The sequence below is a fragment of the Bombina bombina genome, chromosome 11 (genome assembly GCF_027579735.1).
Source record: "Bombina bombina isolate aBomBom1 chromosome 11, aBomBom1.pri, whole genome shotgun sequence".
Taxonomy (NCBI): Eukaryota; Metazoa; Chordata; class Amphibia; order Anura; family Bombinatoridae; genus Bombina; species Bombina bombina.
In genome coordinates, this window is record NC_069509.1 from 135151148 (window position 1) to 135167922 (window position 16775).

The 16775-nt window shown below is 40.4% G+C and overlaps 1 protein-coding gene across 1 annotated transcript in view; it reads right to left on the reverse strand.

Annotated features, from left to right (window-relative positions):
- COG7 (component of oligomeric golgi complex 7) overlaps window positions 1–16775 on the reverse strand; it is a 336481-nt gene that overhangs the window by 15518 nt on the left and 304188 nt on the right. Inside the window, exon 14 of the mRNA XM_053694578.1 lies at window positions 12856–12996. Within this exon, the coding sequence (XP_053550553.1) occupies window positions 12856–12996 (141 nt within the window). The remainder of the gene's footprint in view (window positions 1–12855; window positions 12997–16775) is intronic.

Here is a 16775-nt window from a genome sequence, read left to right on the forward strand (position 1 = left end):
CAAACGATTCTACATTCCAGCAAAAACGTTTAACATGAATTAAATACCTATTAAAAGGCTTAATGTACTTTTACAGAGTAATTCCGGTGAAATACCATCCCCAGAATACTGAAGTGTAGAGTATACATACATGTCATTATAACGGTATAGCAGGATTTTCTCATCAATTCCATTCAGAAAATAAAAACTGCTACATACCTCAATGCAGATTCAACTGCCCGCTGTCCCCTGATCTGAAGCTTTTACCTCCCTCAGATGGCCGAGAAACAGCAATATGATCTTAACTACTCCGGTTAAAATCATAAGAAAAAAACTCTGGTAGATTCTTCTTCAAACTCTGCCAGAGAAGTAATAACACGCTCCGGTGCTATTGTAAAATAACAAACTTTTGATTGAAGTTATAAAAACTAAGTATAATCACCATAGTCCTCTCACACCTCCTATCTAGTCTTTGGGTGCAAGAGAATGACTGGAGGTGACGTAGAGGGGAGGAGCTATATAGCAACTCTGCTGGGTGAATCCTCTTGCACTTCCTGTAGGGGAGCAGATAATATCCCAGAAGTAATGATGACCCGTGGACTGATCACACATAACAGAAGAAAACTACCACATTAGGCAGATATAAAACCCCAAACTGTTCGAATAATCTGCCTGAAGGAGATATTAACCCTTGATCCTATTGAGGTATAAAGGAGCCACACTGTGAACCTGTATAGCGTTTTACAATGTATAAAAAAAACATAATTTATGCTTACCTGATAAATTCCTTTCTCCTGTAGTGTGATCAGTCCACGGGTCATCATTAATTCTGGGATATTACTCCTCCCCAACAGGAAGTGCAAGAGGATTCACCCAGCAGAGCTGCCATATAGCTCCTCCCCTCTACGTCACTCCCAGTCATTCGACCAAGGACCAACAAGAAAGGAGAAGCCAAAGGGTGTAGTGGTGACTGGAGTATAATTTAAAAAATATTTACCTGCCTTAAAAAACATAATTTATGTAAGAACTTACCTGATAAATTCATTTCTTTCATATTAAAAAGAGTCCATGAGCTAGTGACGTATGGGATATACATTCCTACCAGGAGGGGCAAAGTTTCCCAAACCTTAAAATGCCTATAAATACACCCCTCACCACACCCACAAATCAGTTTAACGAATAGCCAAGAAGTGGGGTGATAAGAAAAAAAGTGCGAAGCATATAAAATAAGGAATTGGAATAATTGTGCTTTATACAAAAAAATCATAACCACCACAAAAAAGGGTGGGCCTCATGGACTCTTGTTAATATGAAAGAAATGAATTTATCAGGTAAGTTCTTACATAAATTATGTTTTCTTTCATGTAATTAACAAGAGTCCATGAGCTAGTGACGTATGGGATAATGACTACCCAAGATGTGGATCTTTCCACACAAGAGTCACTAGAGAGGGAGGGATAAAATAAAGACAGCCAATTCCTGCTGAAAATAATCCACACCCAAAATAAAGTTTAACAAAAAACATAAGCAGAAGATTCAAACTGAAACCGCTGCCTGAAGAACTTTTCTACCAAAAACTGCTTCAGAAGAAGAAAATACATCAAAATGGTAGAATTTAGTAAAAGTATGCAAAGAGGACCAAGTTGCTGCTTTGCAGATCTGGTCAACCGAAGCTTCATTCCTAAACGCCCAGGAAGTAGATACTGACCTAGTAGAATGAGCTGTAATTCTCTGAGGCGGAATTTTACCCGACTCAACATAGGCAAGATGAATTAAAGATTTCAACCAAGATGCCAAAGAAATGGCAGAAGCTTTCTGGCCTTTCCTAGAACCGGAAAAGATAACAAATAGACTAGAAGTCTTACGGAAAGATTTCGTAGCTTCAACATAATATTTCAAAGCTCTAACAACATCCAAAGAATGCAACGATTTCTCCTTAGAATTCTTAGGATTAGGACATAATGAAGGAACCACAATTTCTCTACTAATGTTGTTGGAATTCACAACTTTAGGTAAAAATTCAAAAGAAGTTCGCAACACCGCCTTATCCTGATGAAAAATCAGAAAAGGAGACTCACAAGAAAGAGCAGATAATTCAGAAACTCTTCTAGCAGAAGAGATGGCCAAAAGGAACAAAACTTTCCAAGAAAGTAATTTAATGTCCAATGAATGCATAGGTTCAAACGGAGGAGCTTGAAGAGCTCCCAGAACCAAATTCAAACTCCAAGGAGGAGAAATTGACTTAATGACAGGTTTTATACGAACCAAAGCTTGTACAAAACAATGAATATCAGGAAGAATAGCAATCTTTCTGTGAAAAAGAACAGAAAGAGCAGAGATTTGTCCTTTCAAAGAACTTGCGGACAAACCCTTATCTAAACCATCCTGAAGAAACTGTAAAATTCTCGGTATTCTAAAAGAATGCCAAGAAAAATGATGAGAAAGACACCAAGAAATATAAGTCTTCCAGACTCTATAATATATCTCTCGAGATACAGATTTACGAGCCTGTAACATAGTATTAATCACGGAGTCAAAGAAACCTCTTTGACCAAGAATCAAGCGTTCAATCTCCATACCTTTAAATTTAAGGATTTCAGATCCGGATGGAAAAAAGGACCTTGTGACAGAAGGTCTGGTCTTAACGGAAGAGTCCATGGTTGGCAAGATGCCATCCGGACAAGATCCGCATACCAAAACCTGTGAGGCCATGCCGGAGCTATTAGCAGAACAAACGAGCATTCCCTCAGAATCTTGGAGATTACTCTTGGAAGAAGAACTAGAGGCGGAAAGATATAGGCAGGATGATACTTCCAAGGAAGTGATAATGCATCCACTGCCTCCGCCTGAGGATCCCGGGATCTGGACAGATACCTGGGAAGTTTCTTGTTTAGATGAGAGGCCATCAGATCTATCTCTGGGAGCCCCCACATTTGAACAATCTGAAGAAATACCTCTGGGTGAAGAGACCATTCGCCCGGATGCAACGTTTGGCGACTGAGATAATCCGCTTCCCAATTGTCTACACCTGGGATATGAACCGCAGAGATTAGACAGGAGCTGGATTCCGCCCAAACCAAAATTCGAGATACTTCTTTCATAGCCAGAGGACTGCGAGTTCCTCCTTGATGATTGATGTATGCCACAGTTGTGACATTGTCTGTCTGAAAACAAATGAACGATTCTCTCTTCAGAAGAGGCCAAAACTGAAGAGCTCTGAAAACTGCACGGAGTTCCAAGATATTGATCGGTAATCTCACCTCCTGAGATTCCTAAACTCCTTGTGCCGTCAGAGATCCCCACACAGCTCCCCAACCTGTGAGACTTGCATCTGTTGAAATTACAGTCCAGGTCGGAAGAACAAAAGAAGCCCCCTGAATTAAACGAAGGTGATCTGTCCACCACGTTAGAGAGTGTCGAACAATCGGTTTTAAAGATATTAATTGATATATCTTTGTGTAATCCCTGCACCATTGGTTCAGCATACAGAGCTGAAGAGGTCGCATGTGAAAACGAGCAAAGGGGATCGCGTCCGATGCAGCAGTCATAAGACCTAGAATCTCCATGCATAAGGCTACCGAAGGGAATGATTGAGACTGAAGGTTTCGACAAGCTGTAATCAATTTTAGACGTCTCTTGTCTGTTAAAGACAGAGTCATGGACACTGAATCTATCTGGAAACCCAGAAAGGTTACCCTTGTTTGAGGAATCAAAGAACTTTTTGGTAAATTGATCCTCCAACCATGATCTTGAAGAAACAACACAAGTCGATTCGTATGAGACTCTGCTAAATGTAAAGACTGAGCAAGTACCAAGATATCGTCCAAATAAGGAAATACCACAATACCCTGTTCTCTGATTACAGACAGAAGGGCACCGAGAATCTTTGTGAAAATTCTTGGAGCTGTAGCAAGGCCAAACGGTAGAGCCACAAATTGGTAATGCTTGTCTAGAAAAGAGAATCTCAGGAACTGATAATGATCTGGATGAATCGGAATATGCAGATATGCATCCTGTAAATCTATTGTGGACATATAATTCCCTTGCTGAACAAAAGGCAATATAGTCCTTACAGTTACCATCTTGAACGTTGGTATCCTTACATAACGATTCAATAATTTTAGATCCAGAACTGGTCTGAAGGAATTCTCCTTCTTTTTTACAATGAAGAGATTTGAATAAAACCCCATCCCCTGTTCCGGAACTGGAACTGGCATAATTACTCCAGCCAACTCTAGATCTGAAACACAATTCAGAAATGCTTGAGCTTTCACTGGATTTACTGGGACATGGGAAAGAAAAAATCTCCTTGCAGGAGGTCTCATCTTGAAACCAATTCTGTACCCTTCTGAAACAATGTTCTGAATCCAAAGATTGTGAACAGAATTGATCCAAATTTCTTTGAAAAAACGTAACCTGCCCCCTACCAGCTGAACTGGAATGAGGGCCGTACCTTCATGTGAACTTAGAAGCAGGCTTTGCCTTTCTAGCAGGCTTGGATTTATTCCAGACTGGAGATGGTTTCCAAACTGAAACTGCTCCTGAGGACGAAGGATCAGGCTTTTGTTCTTTGTTGAAACGAAAGGAACGAAAACGATTGTTAGCCCTGTTTTTACCTTTAGACTTTTTATCCTGTGGTAAAAAAGTTCCTTTCCCACCAGTAACAGTTGAAATAATAGAATCCAACTGAGAACCAAATAATTTGTTTCCCTGGAAAGAAATGGAAAGTAGAGTTGATTTAGAAGCCATATCAACATTCCAGGTCTTAAGCCATAAAGCTCTTCTGGCTAAGATAGCCAGAGACATAAACCTAACATCAACTCTAATAATATCAAAAATGGCATCACAGATGAAATTATTAGCATGCTGGAGAAGAATAATAATATCATGAGAATCACGATTTGTTACTTGTTGCGCTAGAGTTTCCAACCAAAAAGTTGAAGCTGCAGCAACATCAGCCAATGATATAGCAGGTCTAAGAAGATTACCTGAACATAGATAAGCTTTTCTTAGAAAAGATTCAATTTTCCTATCTAAAGGATCCTTAAACGAGGTACCATCTGACGTAGGAATGGTAGTACGTTTAGCAAGGGTAGAAATAGCCCCATCAACTTTAGGGATTTTGTCCCAAAATTCTAACCTGTCAGGCGGAACAGGATATAATTGCTTAAAACGTTTAGAAGGAGTAAATGAATTACCCAATTTATCCCATTCCTTGGAAATTACTGCAGAAATAGCATTAGGAACAGGAAAGACTTCTGGAATAACCGCAGGAGCTTTAAAAACCTTATCCAAACGTATAGAATTAGTATCAAGAGGACTAGAATCCTCTATTTCTAAAGCAATTAGTACTTCTTTAAGTAAAGAGCGAATAAATTCCATCTTAAATAAATATGAAGATTTATCAGCATCAATCTCTGAGATAGAATCCTCTGAACTAGAAGAGTCCAAAGAATCAGAATGATGGTGTTCATTTAAAAATTCATCTGTAGAGAGAGAAGATTTAAAAGACTTTTTACGTTTACTAGAAGGAGAAATAACAGACAAAGCCTTCTTTATGGATTCAGAAACAAAATCTCTTATGTTATCAGGAACATTCTGCACCTTAGATGTTGAGGGAACTGCAACAGGCAATGGTACATCACTAAAGGAAATATTATCTGCTTTAACAAGTTTGTCATGACAATTATTACAAACAACAGCTGGAGGAATAGCTACCAAAAGTTTACAGCAGATACACTTAGCTTTGGTAGATCCAGCAGGCAGTGGTTTTCCTGTAGTATCTTCTGGCTCAGATGCAACGTGAGACATCTTGCAATATGTAAGAGAAAAAACAACATATAAAGCAAAATAGATCAAATTCCTTATAAGACAGTTTCAGGAATGGGAAAAAATGACGCAATAAAATGAAGCATTTTATTTCAGCCCCCGCGAGCCTAACAGCCCACAGGGAAAAAAGCCAAATTTTTGAGGTAAGAAAAAATATGATAATTCAATGCATAAACCCAAATATGAAACTGACTGTCTGAAAATAAGGAAAGTTGAACATTCTGAGTCAAGGCAAATAAATGTTTGAATACATATATTTAGAACTTTATAAATAAAGTGCCCAACCATAGCTTAGAGTGTCACAGAAAATAAGACTTACTTACCCCAGGACACTCATCTACATGTTTGTAGAAAGCCAGACCAGTACTGAAACGAGAATCAGTAGAGGAAATGGTAAATATAAGAGTATATCGTCGATCTGAAAAGGGAGGTAAGAGATGAATCTCTACGACCGATAACAGAGAACCTTATGAAATAGACCCCGTAGAAGGAGATCACTGCATTCAATAGGCAATACTCTCTTCACATCCCTCTGACATTCCTGCACGCTGAGAGGAAAACCGGGCTCCAACTTGCTGCGGAGCGCATATCAACGTAGAATCTAGCACAAACTTACTTCACCACCTCCCTTGGAGGCAAAGTTTGTAAAACTGATTTGTGGGTGTGGTGAGGGGTGTATTTATAGGCATTTTAAGGTTTGGGAAACTTTGCCCCTCCTGGTAGGAATGTATATCCCATACGTCACTAGCTCATGGACTCTTGTTAATTACATGAAAGAAAACAGGGTGGGCCGTGGACTGATCACACTACAGGAGAAAGGAATTTATCAGGTAAGCATAAATTATGTTTTCTCCTGTTAAGTGTGATCAGTCCACGGGTCATCATTACTTCTGGGATACCAATACCAAAGCAAAAGTACACGGATGACGGGAGGGATAGGCAGGCTCTTTATACAGAAGGAACCACTGCCTGAAGGACCTTTCTCCCAAAAATAGCCTCCGAGGAAGCAAAAGTGTCAAATTTGTAAAATTTGGAAAAAGTATGAAGCGAAGACCAAGTTGCAGCCTTGCAAATCTGTTCAACAGAGGCCTCATTCTTAAAGGCCCAAGTGGAAGCCACAGCTCTAGTGGAATGAGCTGTAATTCTTTCAGGAGGCTGCTGTCCAGCAGTCTCATAAGCTAAACGAATTATGCTACGAAGCCAAAAAGAAAGAGAGGTAGCAGAAGCCTTTTGACCTCTCCTCTGACCAGAGTAAACGACAAACAGGGAAGACGTTTGTCGAAATTCCTTAGTTGCCTGTAAATAAAATTTTAGGGCACGAACTACATCCAGATTGTGCAGAAGACGTTCCTTCTTCGAAGAAGGATTTGGACACAAAGAAGGAACAACAATCTCTTGATATTCCTGTTAGTGACTACCTTAGGTAAGAACCCAGGTTTAGTACGCAGAACTACCTTATCCGAATGAAAAATCAAATAAGGAGAATCACAATGTAAGGCTGATAACTCAGAGACTCTTCGAGCCGAGGAAATAGCCATTAAAAATAGAACTTTCCAAGATAACAACTTTATATCAATGGAATGAAGGGGTTCAAACGGAACGCCCTGTAAAACGTTAAGAACAAGGTTTAAACTCCATGGCGGAGCAACAGTTTTAAACACAGGCTTAATCCTGGCCAAAGCCTGACAAAAAGCCTGAACGTCTGGAACTTCTGACAGACGTTTGTGCAACAGAATGGACAGAGCTGAGATCTGTCCCTTTAATGAACTAGCAGATAAACCCTTTTCTAAACCTTCTTGTAGAAAAGACAATATCCTAGGAATCCTAACCTTACTCCAAGAGTAACCTTTGGATTCGCACCAATATAGGTATTTACGCCATATCTTATGGTAAATCTTTCTGGTAACAGGCTTCCTAGCCTGTATTAAGGTATCAATAACTGACTCAGAAAAACCACGTTTTGATAAAATCAAGCATTCAATTTCCAAGCAGTCAGCTTCAGAGAAGTTAGATTTTGATGTTTGAAAGGACCCTGTATCAGAAGGTCCTGTTTCAGAGGTAGAGACCAAGGTGGACAGGATGACATGTCCACCAGGTCTGCATACCAAGTCCTGCGTGGCCATGCAGGTGCTATTAGAATAACTGATGCTCTCTCCTGCTTGATTCTGGCAATCAAACAAGGAAACATCGGGAAGGGTGGAAACACATAAGCCATCCTGAAGGTCCAAGGTGCTGTCAAGGCATCTATCAGGACTGCTCCTGGATCCCTGGATCTGGACCCGTAACGAGGAAGCTTGGCGTTCTGTCGAGACGCCATGAGATCTATCTCTGGTTTGCCCCAATGACGAAGTATTTGAGCAAAGACCTCCGGATGAAGTTCCCACTCCCCCGGATGAAAAGTCTGACGACTTAAAAAATCCGCCTCCCAGTTCTCCACTCCCGGGATGTGGATTGCTGACAAGTGGCAAGAGTGAGACTCTGCCCAGCGAATTATCTTTGATACTTCCATCATTGCTAGGGAGCTTCTTGTCCCTCCCTGATGGTTGATGTAAGCTACAGTCGTGATGTTGTCCGAGTGAAACCTGATGAACCCCCGAGTTGTCAACTGGGGCCAAGCCAGGAGGGCATTGAGAACTGCTCTCAATTCCAGAATGTTTATTGGTAGGAGACTCTCCTCCTGACTCCATTGTCCCTGAGCCTTCAGAGAATTCCAGACGGCACCCCAACCTAGAAGGCTGGCGTCTGTTGTTACAATTGTCCAGTCTGGCCTGCTGAATGGCATCCCCCTGGACAGATGTGGCCGAGAAAGCCACCATAGAAGAGAATTTCTGGTCTCTTGATCCAGATTCAGAGAAGGGGACAAGTCTGAGTAATCCCCATTCCACTGACTTAGCATGCACAATTGCAGTGGTCTGAGGTGTAAGCGTGCAAAGGGTACTATGTCCATTGCCGCTACCATTAAGCCGATTACCTCCATGCATTGAGCCACTGACGGGTGTTGAATGGAATGAAGGGCGCGGCATGCACTTTGAAGTCTTGTTAACCTGTCTTCTGTCAGGTAAATCTTCATTTCTACAGAATCTATAAGAGTCCCCAGGAAGGGAACTCTTGTGAGTGGAAAGAGAGAACTTTTCTTTTCGTTCACCTTCCATCCATGCGACCTTAGAAATGCCAGTACTAACTCTGTATGAGACTTGGCAGTTTGAAAGCTTGAAGCTTGTATCAGAATGTCGTCTAGGTACGGGGCTACCGAGATTCCTCGCGGTCTTAGTACCGCCAGAAGAGCACCCAGAACCTTTGTGAAGATTCTTGGAGCTGTAGCCAATCCGAATGGAAGAGCTACAAACTGGTAATGCCTGTCTAGGAAGGCAAACCTTAGGTACCGGTAATGATCTTTGTGAATCGGTATGTGAAGGTAAGCATCCTTTAAATCCACTGTGGTCATATACTGACCCTTTTGGATCATGGGTAAAATTGTCCGAATAGTCTCCATTTTGAACGATGGAACTCTTAGGAATTTGTTTAGGATCTTTAAATCCAGGATTGGTCTGAAAGTTCCCTCCTTTTTGGGAACCACAAACAGATTTGAGTAAAACCCTTGTCCCTGTTCCGACCGTGGAACTGGATGGATTACTCCCATTAACAAAAGCTCTTGTACGCAGCGTAGAAACGCCTTTTTCTTTGTTTGGTTTGTTTACAACCTTGACAGATGAAATCTCTCTCTTGGAGGAGAGTATTTGAAGTCCAGAAGGTATCCCTGAGATATTATCTCTAGCGCCCAGGGATCCTGGACATCTCTTGCCCAAGCCTGGGCGAAGAGAGAAAGTCTGCCCCCCACTAGATCCGATCCCGGATCGGGGGCCCTCAATTCATGCTGTTTTAGGGGCAGCAGCAGGTTTCCTGGCCTTCTTGCCCTTGTTCCAAGACTGGTTAGGTCTCCAGCCTTGTCTGTAGCGAGCAACAGATCCTTCCTGTTTTGGAGCAGAGGAAGTTGAAGCTGCTCCTGCTTTGAAATTCCGAAAGGAACGAAAATTAGACTGTCTAGCCTTAGGTTTGGCTCTGTCTTGAGGCAGGGCGTGGCCTTTACCTCCTGTAATGTCAGCGATAATTTCTTTCAAACCGGGCCCAAATAAGGTCTGCCCTTTGAAAGGTATATTAAGTAATTTAGACTTAGAAGTAACATCAGCTGACCAGGATTTTAGCCACAGTGCTCTGCGCGCCTGAATGGCGAATCCGGAATTCTTAGCCGTAAGTTTAGTTAAATGTACTACGGCCTCCGAAATGAATGAATTAGCTAGCTTAAGGACTCTAAGCTTGTCCGTAATCTCATCCAGAGTAGCTGAACTAATGGTCTCTTCCAGAGACTCAAACCAGAATGCCGCCGCAGCCGTGACCGGCGCAATGCATGCAAGGGGTTGCAATATAAAACCTTGTTGAACAAACATTTTCTTAAGGTAACCCTCTAACTTTTTATCCATTGGATCTGAAAAGGCACAGCTATCCTCCACCGGGATAGTGGTACGCTTAGCTAAAGTAGAAACTGCTCCCTCCACCTTAGGGACCGTTTGCCATAAGTCCCGTGTGGTGGTGTCTATTGGAAACATCTTTCTAAATATCGGAGGGGGTGAGAACGGCACACCGGGTCTATCCCACTCCTTAGTAATAATTTCAGTTAGTCTCTTAGGTATAGGAAAAACGTCAGTACTCGTTGGTACCGCAAAATATTTATCCAACCTACACATTTTCTCTGGTATTGCAACTGTGTTACAATCATTCAGAGCCGCTAACACCTCCCCTAGTAATACACGGAGGTTTTCCAGCTTAAATTTAAAATTTGAAATATCTGAATCCAATCTGTTTGGATCAGAACCGTCAGCCGCAGAAAGAAGCTCTCCGTCCTCATGTTCTGCAAGTTGTGACGCAGTATCTGACATGGCCCTAGCATTATCAGCGCACTCTGTTCTCACCCCAGAGTGATCACGCTTGCCTCTTAGTTCTGGTAATTTAGCCAAAACTTCAGTCATAACAGTAGCCATATCTTGTAATGTTATTTGTAATGGCCGCCCAGATGTACTGGGCGCCACAATATCACGCACCTCCCGAGCGGGAGATGCAGGTACTGACACGTGAGGCGAGTTAGTCGGCATAACTCTCCCCTCGCTGTTTGGTGAAATGTGTTCAATTTGTACAGATTGACTTTTATTTAAAGTAGCATCAATACAGTTAGTACATAAATTTCTATTGGGCTCCACTTTGGCATTAGCACATATAGCACAGATATCTTCCTCTGAATCAGACATGTTTAACACACTAGCAAATAAACTTGCAACTTGGAAATACTATTCAAGTAAAATACTATGAAAACGTACTGTGCCTATAAGAAGCACAGAAAGATTTATGACAGTTGAAAATTAATAAACTGAAAAGGTTATAGCATCAATCTTTGTAAAAAACACAATTTTAGCAAAGATTTGTTCCCATTAGCAAAGGATAACTAACCCTGATAGCAGAAAAAAAGTTACAGAATAAACGTTTTTTTATCACAGTCAACTACAATCTCACAGCTCTGCTGTGAGGATTACCTCCCTCAAAACAAGTTTTGAAGACCCCTGAGTTCTGTAGAGATGAACCGGATCATGCAGGAAATACAATGAGCTTCTGACTGAATTTTTTGATGCGTAGCAAAAGCGCCAAAAACGGCCCCTCCCCCTCACACACAACAGTGAGAGAGATCAGTAAACTGTCAGAAATTAGATCAAGCAACTGCCAAGTGGAAAAATAGTGCCCAACATTTTATTCACCCAGTACCTCAGAAAATGCAAACGATTTTACATTCCAGCAAAAAACGTTTAACATAAATTAAGAGTTATTAAAAAGCCTGCTGCTAGTCCCTGCAAAATAGGCTAAAGTCTTATGTACACAGTGCAATTCCAGTGAAGTACCATTCCCCAGAATACTGAAGTGTAAAATATACATACATGACATTATATCGGTATGGCAGGATTTTCTCATCAATTCCATTGTCAGAAAATAAAAGCTGCTACATACCTCTTTGCAGATTAATCTGCCCGCTGTCCCCTGATCTGAAGTTTACCTCTCCTCAGATGGCCGAGAAACAGCAATATGATCTTAACTACTCCGGCTAAAATCATAGTAAAAACTCAGGTAGATTCTTCTTCAAATTCTACCAGAGAAGGAATAACACACTCCGGTGCTATTATAAAATAACAAACTTTTGATTGAAGGTATAAAACTAAGTATAATCACCATAGTCCTCTCACACATCCTATCTAGTCGTTGGGTGCAAGAGAATGACTGGGAGTGACGTAGAGGGGAGGAGCTATATGGCAGCTCTGCTGGGTGAATCCTCTTGCACTTCCTGTTGGGGAGGAGTAATATCCCAGAAGTAATGATGACCCGTGGACTGATCACACTTAACAGGAGAAAAGGTCTACTCTCCAGGATCTATGATGTGGAACAGGCACAGCCTCTCAAGTGTGACAGTCTTGCAGCAGCACTTTTGACATGGACTTGAGTGTGTAGCAGCAAGCAGTGAAACTCTGCAACACTGATTTCCCAGGAGCTGTTAGCGACAGTCTGGATGGGTTTGCAGAAAAACTATCCCTGCATCTCCAGACTCTAACTTCCATCAATACTCTCACTGAGAGGTTGACATGATTACTTAAAACTCCAGTCCTTTCTCGAAGGGAACATACCCATACAGGACTATCCAAATCTTCTGACACTTCTCTGCCACCTCCAATAGTGACGAAAGGCAAAGAATGACTGGGGGATAGGGGAAGGGGAGGGATATTAAAGCTTTTGGCTGGGGTGTCTTTGCCTCCTCCTGGTGGCCAGGTGTTGTATTTCCCAACAGTAAGGAATGAAGTCGTGGACTCTCCCTGCCTTATGGAAGGAAATTTTGGTTTCACGTCCCTTTAACTGAAAATTATTCTTTCCCCCAGTGTGCTATGGGAGTTCAATTCTGAGTTTACAGTGTCTTTAAAAATACAGAAACTATATAAAAGGTGCAAGGTGAGAATATACCTCCATCTTGGGAACCAGAAGAAGTTGTTGTTTTATTTGCAAAAACACTGAATCGAAGGCTAGCTGATGCGCCATCTGATTTTGCCGAGTGAGAGCTGATCGTGAAGCAGGAAGAAGGCTGGTGCTGACTGCTCCCTTCTCCTGAAACAAAACACATTCTGTGAGAAGTCTTAAAGGCTTATCAGAAAGAATCTCAAACAATATTACCTATTACTACACATGGGTATTGCAGAATGACATTACACAAAACCATAAAAAACCCTCTACAAATATGCTAATCGTAATTCTGTAGTATTTACCCATTTATACAATAGGAGATGCTAAGTTACATAACATTTTATTTTGGTTTACTGGTCTTTATAACTGTGTCAGCCCAGAATGAAAGAGATTATGCGATTTCATAGGAACAGCCACTTTATTAAGTACAGCCCGGCTGTGCACACAAATGGTTCGTTCCACAACGTTGAACATCACGTGGCCACAGTTTTGGTATAAATACAGCAGAACAACCTTCCTACTATCATTTAAAGGGACAGTCTACACTAAAATGGTTATTGTTAAAAAGATAGATAACGCCTTTACTACCCATTCCCTACTTTTTCACAACCAACAACCAACAACCTTTAAACCTCTAAAGTTCTGCCTGTTTCTAAGCCACTACAGACAGCCTCTTATCACATGAATTTTTATTTGCTTTTCACAACAGGAGACTGCTAGTTCATGTGGGCCATCTATATAACATTGTGCTCACACCCAAGGAGTTATTCAAGATTTAGCACAACACAGTACTTAAACGCAAGTCAATAGATAATAAATAAAAAGTCACGTGATCAGGAAACTGTCAGAAGATGCTTAGATACAAGGTAATCACAGATGTATAAAGTATATTACTATAACAGTGTTGGTTGTGCAAAACTGGTAAAGGGTAATAAAGGGATTATCTATCTTTTTAAACAATAAAAATTATATTGTAGACTGTCCCTTTAAGCGTACAAACCGCAGTGAGAATGGAGACGAGCAGTAATCTAATGGACTTTGAATGTAGTCCGAGAGTAGGTGTAAGACGTGCTGGACAAAGCGTATCTGAAACAGCAGCACTCCTGAATTTTCCACGTACCACAGTTTCAAGCGTGTATTGAGAATAATACAATGAATCGGCGGTAGTCCTGTGAAAGAAAAACGCTTGTTGATGAGAGCGGTCAGGAGGAGGATGGCTGGACTTGTAAACAGACAGGCCACAATTTTGTGAATCATGTCAGAATTAAACCTTGGTGCGGAGAAAAACATATTGCAACACACCACTAGCCGGCACCTTGTTGCGGATGGGCTACAACAGCCGGCGGCCTAGACGGGTGCTGTTATCGGAGAAGAACAAGAGAGCACGCCTTCTGTGGGCACAACACCAGCACTGGACGATTGAAGACTGGAAAAAGGTTGCTTGGTCTGACGAGTCGAAGTTCCTAATGCGTGATGTGTTGATGGCAGTCTCCAAGTTTAGCGAATACAGCATGAATCCATGGACACGTCATGTCTGATGAAAACTGTGCAAGGTGATATGGGGTGGGGGGTGGTATTATGATGTGGAAAATGTTTTCCTGAGACACATTGGGTCAATTGATACCCCTAGATACACGTCTGAATGCCACAGAGTACGTAAACATTGTTGCTGACCAAGTGCATCCGTTAATGTTAACAGTTTATCCTCAGGCAGATGATTACTTCCAGCAGGATAATGCGCCGGTGCACAAATCCCGCATCACTATATGGGATGGTTCCTGGAACACGACAATGACTTTTCTTTGCTGCAGTGGTCCGCTCAGTCCCTGGATCTCAATCCTAATGAACAGCTTTGGGATGAGCTGGAAAGGGCTATTCGCTGCAGGCCTACACCTCCGTTAAATCTCCAGGAGTTGCATGACACACTCATGTCTGCATGGTACACAATACCTCCACAACGTTTTCAACATCTAGTTAAATCCATGCCTAGACAAATTCAGGCTGTTTTGAAGGCAAAAGGAGGCTCAACACGTTACTAGCTAGCTGTACCTAATAAAGTGGCTGCACAGTGTGTATATATAATATATATATATATATAATATATATATATATATATATATATAATATATACATACACACACACGACAGCTAGGTGTATATAAACTAAATACATGTACTGTTCTCAATAACATTGCTATAAAAAGTAGAGAATTATAATACCCTAAGGTGTTTTTGTTTTGTTTTTTGTTTCTGGACACACTATGTATTTTGGAAACTCATCAGGCACCCCTAATAATCTTTTATGCATGTGGGATTAAAAAAAGTGTAAAAAATAAAATGATTTCACCTACAAGGTAATACCACATATTATGCCACTTCAAGAATCTTTTAAAATTACCATGAGAAATGGAATCCACTCCCTCTTGCTATGAACACCATGTATATGTAAAATGGACATAAGGGGTATTTTAAATTTACATTTTATTTTTGGTTTATTATTTTTATTGATTTTACAAGAAAATCTAAATTAATAAAAGTAAATAAACAAAATACAATGAAGAAGCTCTATCCAGGGTAAATACAGAAATGCTGTGTATAATGCTAAAGTAAATTTACAATTGTATTAGGCTCAATAAAACAGAAATATACATTTTGCATTATTTGTTTATATTTTGCAGCGTTTTACTTTATACAAGATTTTTTTTTTCTCACCCCATCCCTTTACGGTGCCAGCATGGCTCCTTTAAATGGAATGCAGCTACTAGTGGTATTCCTCAGAAATTTGTTCTTGGGCCTGTTTTAATGAGTTCATAAGGGATATTTGGTTGTGGTTGTCAGGGGGAAGGTCTGACTTTGCGGAGGATACAAACATTTGTAATAGATCAAAGGAGAATGGATATTAAAATACCAGAGGTTTGGAAAAATGGATGGGATCTAAAATTAACAAAGGTTAATTACAGAATTAATGCCAGTAATAACAAAAAGAATGACACTTAGGAATTATTAGAAATAATATTAAACGTGGTTAACATTTTAGTTGAGCACCAGGTAAATGTTTGGTTATAGAGGAGAGGTATTTGCAGCAGAAAACTAAGATTACTAGAGAGGCATCATGAATATTATGTAGTTTTTTTAAACCACTTCACCAAAAGTATAAGATCTATATAAATTGTTCAAACAGGAATGAAAGAATAAATGGCTTAACAAGTATAACTTATGGGAGAAAGGTAATATGGCAGAAACCTTCAAGTGCACTAAGTCACACAAAAAAGCAACAGGAGAACAAGATCTCATTTTGGAGCGTTGTAGGTTCATGAGAAATTCTGAAACCAATACTTTACAGAAAGGGAGATTTATCCATGGAACGGACTTCATATAGAAAGACACAGAATATAAGGGAACACACATAAGGCTATACAAAAAAATACAATTACGAAAAAATCATTTGGACAGTCTGATGGGACTTTTCTGTAATCAAAATTCTATGTTTATATGGTATTATGTGCACAATTCTGCTCTCATTACTGTGAATGCTTCCAACTGCTTTGTTACACTACTTGCTATAGTTGAATCATTCGACAAAAAGAAAATAAATCTAGTTTTTTTTTCTTCTCCTATTATACAAACATTTGTCTCTAGATTTGTGCAACCCACTGACATTATTTTACAACTAACAATATTAAACTGCAATAACTCCACTGTTATGGTTTATTCTTAAACCACATTATTTATATGTTTTTGTTTGTTGGTAACAAAGTGAATTTTTTTTTGTGTGTGTTGGGTATTATTCTACAGCACATTAGTGATAACCTGTGCTAAATGCAGATAGGTATCTAGTGCCTGCCATGTCATATTCTGTTATATTCCAGAGCAGCTTATGATAAAGCCACAGAAGAGGTTTTGGATTTCTATATCAATTACAA